Source organism: Entelurus aequoreus, linkage group LG20 (genome assembly GCF_033978785.1).
Source record: "Entelurus aequoreus isolate RoL-2023_Sb linkage group LG20, RoL_Eaeq_v1.1, whole genome shotgun sequence".
Classification (NCBI taxonomy): Eukaryota; Metazoa; Chordata; class Actinopteri; order Syngnathiformes; family Syngnathidae; genus Entelurus; species Entelurus aequoreus.
In genome coordinates this window covers 22,914,104-22,919,103 of record NC_084750.1, presented here as the reverse complement: position 1 = coordinate 22,919,103, position 5,000 = coordinate 22,914,104, and the positions used below count along the sequence as shown (strand labels likewise).

The 5,000-nt window shown below is 38.6% G+C and overlaps 1 protein-coding gene and 1 long non-coding RNA gene across 3 annotated transcripts in view; one reads left to right on the top strand and one right to left on the bottom strand.

The window, feature by feature from the left end:
• The window catches only part of itga10 (integrin, alpha 10), an 84,055-nt gene that overhangs the window by 46,385 nt on the left and 32,670 nt on the right, over positions 1-5,000 (top strand). For both annotated transcript variants that reach the window (XM_062029658.1, XM_062029659.1), the window contains exon 8: positions 766-916. In XM_062029658.1, the coding sequence (XP_061885642.1) occupies positions 766-916 (151 nt within the window). The remainder of the gene's footprint in view (positions 1-765; positions 917-5,000) is intronic.
• Positions 745-5,000, bottom strand: part of LOC133636052 (uncharacterized) — a 13,401-nt gene continuing 9,145 nt past the window's right edge. Inside the window, exon 3 of the long non-coding RNA XR_009822170.1 lies at positions 745-874. This is a non-coding gene — a long non-coding RNA (uncharacterized LOC133636052). The remainder of the gene's footprint in view (positions 875-5,000) is intronic.

Genomic DNA, 5,000 nt, shown 5'->3' with positions numbered 1-5,000 from the left:
TCAAAATAAACACTAAACACTCCAGTAGATTTATGCTGCTTTAACATCTGCTGACTGAAGCCTTGCTTTTGAAGAATCCTCCATCAAGTCTTTTATTGGGCGCCAAACAATCATTATGTCTATAGTGTTTATTATATCATGTTTATGTCTATACATATGTTTATTAGTCATATTTAGGTCTGTAGCTAGTGTTTAGTATGTCATATTTAGGTCTATAGTGTTTATTATATCATGTTTAGGTCTATACATATGTTTATTAGTTATATTTAGGTGTATAGATAGAGCTTATTATGTCATATTTAGGTCTATAGTGTTTATTATATCATGTTATTTCTATACATGTTTATTAGTTATATTTAGGTGTATGGATAGTGCTTATTGTGTCATATTTAGGTCTATAGTGTTTATTATATCATGTTTATGTCTATACATATGTTTATTAGTTATATTTAGGTCTTTAGATAGTGTTTATTATGTCATATTTAGGTCTAAAGATATTGTTTTGTATGTCATATTTAGGTCTGTAAATAGTGTTTATTGTGTCACATTTCGGTGTATATATAGTGTTTATTATGCCATATTTAGGTCTATTTATAGTGTTTTTGTCATATTTAGTTCTGTAGATGGTGTTTATTATGTTTGTTATTAAGGCCATCTAGTGCTGATGTCATATCATAAAGAACCACATCCAGCACATTCCCTTCCTTCTCCCTCAGGCCCTTTCACTCCTCCACTGACTTTTTTTTTTCTTCTTTGCGTTTGCAGCACGGAGGCCTTCAGCGCTGAGCGGGGAGCCAGAGATGGAGCCACCAAGGTGATGATCGTGGTGACGGACGGAGAGTCACATGACGGCGAGGAGCTGCCCGACGCTTTGCTGGAGTGCGAGAGCAGAAACATCACCAGATACGCCATCGCTGTGAGTTTCTTATTTAATCACTACTGACACATTGTGTAAATAGTAAATCAAACAAATCCTTTTCAACCTATATTTAATTGAATAGACTGAAAAGACAAGATACTTAAAGTTCGAACAGAGAAACTTTGTTATTTTTTGCAAACATTAGCTCATTTGGAATTTGATGCCTGCAACATGTTTCAAAAAAGCTGGCACAAGTGGCAAAAAAGACTGAGAAAGTTGAGGAATGCTCATAAAATACGTATTTGGAACATCCCACGTGAACAGGCTAATTGGGAACAGGTGGGTGCCATGATTGGGTATAAAAGCAGCTTCCATGAAATGCTCAGTGATTCACAAACAAGGATGGGGCGAGGGTCACCACTTTGTGAACAAATGCGTGAGCAAATTGTCGAACAGTTTAAGAACAACATTTCTCAACGAGCTATTGCAAGGAATTTCGAGATTTCACCATCTACGGTTTGTAATATCATCAAAAGGTTCAGATAATCTGGAGAAACCACTGCACGTAAGTGTCAAGGCCGTGACTTTCGATCCCACAGGCTGTACTGCATAAAAAAGTGACATCAGTGTGTAAAGGATATCACCACATGGGCTCAGGAACACTTCAGAAAACCACCGTCAGTAACTACAGTTGGTCGCTACATCTGTAAGTGCAAGTTAAAACTCTACTATGCAAAGCCAAAGCCATTTATCAACAACACCCAGAAACCCCGCCGGCTTCGCTGGGCCCGAGCTCATCTAAGATGGACTGATGCAAAGTGGAAAAGTGTTCTGTGGTCTTACGAGTCCACATTTCAAATTGTTTTTGGAAACTGTGGACGTCATGTCCTCCGAACCAAAGAGGAAAAGAACCATTGGTACTGTTATAGGCGCATCTGTGATGGTATGGGGGTGTATTAGTGCCCAAGGCATGGGTAACTTACACATATGTGAAGGCACCATTAATGCTGAAAGGTACATACAGGTTTTGGAGCAACATATGTTGCCATCCAAGCAACATTATCATGGACGCCCCTGCTTATTTCAGCAAGACAATGTCAAGCCACGTGTTACAACAGCGTGGCTTCGCAGTAAAAGAGTGCGGGTACTAGACTGTAGTCCAGACCTGTCTCCCATTGAAAATGTGTGGCGCATTATGACGCCTAAAATACCACAACAGAGACCCCGGACTGTTGAACAACTTAAGCTGTACATCAAGCAAGAATGGGAAAGAATTCCACCTGAAAAGCTTCAACAATTGGTCTCCTCAGTTCCCAAACGTTTGTTGTTAAAAGGAAAGGCCATGTAACACAGTGGACAAAAGCTTTCTTCGTAATAACAAGAAGATGGTGGACCAGGACTTGATGATTTGGTCCGCATAGGCGGGTTTTTGGCATAAGCAGGACCGACTTAAGAGGGTTCCACTTTGATGAGAGGCTCACTGTTCCACACTTTCACAAAAAAAAATAAAAATGCCGACCTAGTCGAGTGAGAATCTTGTGCGTCGTAGCATCTCTGACATTCCTCCCACACCTCTAATTAATCACACATCGCAGCCCTCAAAATAGCATCTCCAAGTTGCCAAATGAGACCCTTTGCTTGGACTGAAATAACCCGGCGGAGACATCAGCGCTTCCTGTCCAGCTGCGCCCCGACAGAGGCGCTCAGACGCTTGTTGTCGCACTCAAAACTCCTCCCGGGACCACAAGAAGGCGGCGCCAGCTTCAGGCTGCGACCACACGGACAAGATGCAGAAGTCATGGCAGACAGTGTCGGTCCACATAAAGATGGCTGCCACACAGTCACATGACCCACACAGCATCTCATTTTGCTAATGACAGCTTCTTTTCTAGACTAGTGGTTCTCATCATCCTCACTTTTGATCACAACTTATTTTTATTGACCAATCAAAGAGGTCCTCAGTGATGAATGGCACTACTGGATGAAGCCCTTTTACTTCCCACCTATTTTATGTTTAATACAGAGCAGCAGTGACATCAAAATGTCCGGTTTCCCTGCTCGTCAGGGGATGTTATAAAATCCCCTGACGAGCAGGGAAAACTGTGAAACAGGCTTGTAGGGATGATATAGCCTCTGTGTTTTTTCCTGACCTAACGTATATTCCGCTCTACCCCGGTATTCATCAAACTTTATTGCAGACTCAATAAAGTTTCAGATGAAAGTTGTCTTTTTCTGGCCATTTTGAGCGTTTAATTGACCCCACAAATGTGATGCTCCAGAAACTCAATCTGCTCAAAGGAAGGTCAGTTTTGTAGCTTTTGTAACGAGCTAAACTGTTTTCAGATGTGTGAACATGATTGCACAAGGGTTTTCTAATCATCAATTAGCCTTCTGAGCCAATGAGCAAACACATTGTACCATTAGAACACTGGAGTGATAGTTGCTGAAAATGGGCCTCTATACACCTATGTAGATATTGCACCAAAAACCAGACATTTGCAGCTAGAATAGTCATTTACCACATTAGCAATGTATAGAGTGTATTTCTTTAAAGTTAAGACTAGTTTAAAGTTATCTTCATTGAAAAGTACAGTGCTTTTCCTTCAAAAATAAGGACATTTCAATGTGACCCCAAACTTTTGAACGGTAGTGTATATATATATATATATATATATATATATATATATATATATATATATATATATATATATATATATATATATATATATATATATATATATATATATATATACACTATTGCTAATGTGGCAAATGACTATTGTAGCTGCAAATGTCTGGTTTTTGGTGCAATATCTACATAGGTGTATAGAGGCCCATTTCCAGCAACTATCACTCCAGTGTTCTAATGGTACAATGTGTTTGCTCATTGGCTCAGAAGGCTAATTGATGATTAGAAAACCCTTGTGCAATCATGTTCACACATCTGAAAACAGTTTAGCTCGTTACAGAAGCTACAAAACTGACCTTCCTTTGAGCAGATTGAGTTTCTGGAGCATCACATTTGTGGGGTCAATTAAACGCTCAAAATGGCCAGAAAAAGAGAACTTTCATCTGAAACTCGACAGTCTATTCTTGTTCTTAGAAATGAAGGATATTCCACAAAATTGTTTGGGTGACCCCAAACTTTTGAACGGTAGTGTGTATATATATATATATATATATATATATATATATATATATATATATATATATATATATGTATATATACATATATATATATATATATATATATATATATATATATATATATACATATATATATACATATATATATATATATACATATATATATATATATATATATGGGCAGCACGGTGGTACAGGGGTTAGTGCCTCACAATACGAAGGTCGTGAGTTCAATCCCGGGCTCGGGATCTTTCTGTGTGGAGTTTGCATGTTCTCCCCGTGACTGCGTGGGTTCCCTCCAGGTACTCCGGCTTCTTCCCACCTCCAAAGACATGCACCTGGGGATAGGTTGATTGGCAACACTAAATTGGCCCTAGTGTGTGAATGTGAGTGTGAATGTTGTCTGTCTGTCTGTGTTGGCCCTGCGATGAGGTGGCGACTTGTCCAGGGTGTACCCCGCCTTCCGCCCGAATGCAGCTGAGATAGGCTCCAGCACCCCCCGCAACCCCAAAAAGGGACAAGCGGTAGAAAATGGATGGATGGATGGATGGATATATATATATATATATATATATATATATATATATATATATATATATATATATATATATATATATATATATATATATATATATATATATATATATATATATATATACACATTTATATACATATACACACACATATATATATATATATATATATATATATATATATATATATATATATATTTATCCACTTTAAAATAATTCTCCTCACTTTCAAAGCCATCCATAACCTCTCTCTGACCTGCTCCATGTCGCCACGCCCTCACGTTCCCTAAGATCTTCTTCATTCATCCATCTCACTTTCCCCTTATTTAAACTGTCCACCATGGGTGCACCGCGCTTTCAGCCGCTCTGCCCCACATCTTTGGAACTCTTTCCCACCAGACCTTCGTAACTTAGACTCAATATCCCTCTTCAAATCAAGACTCAAAACACACCTATTCCTG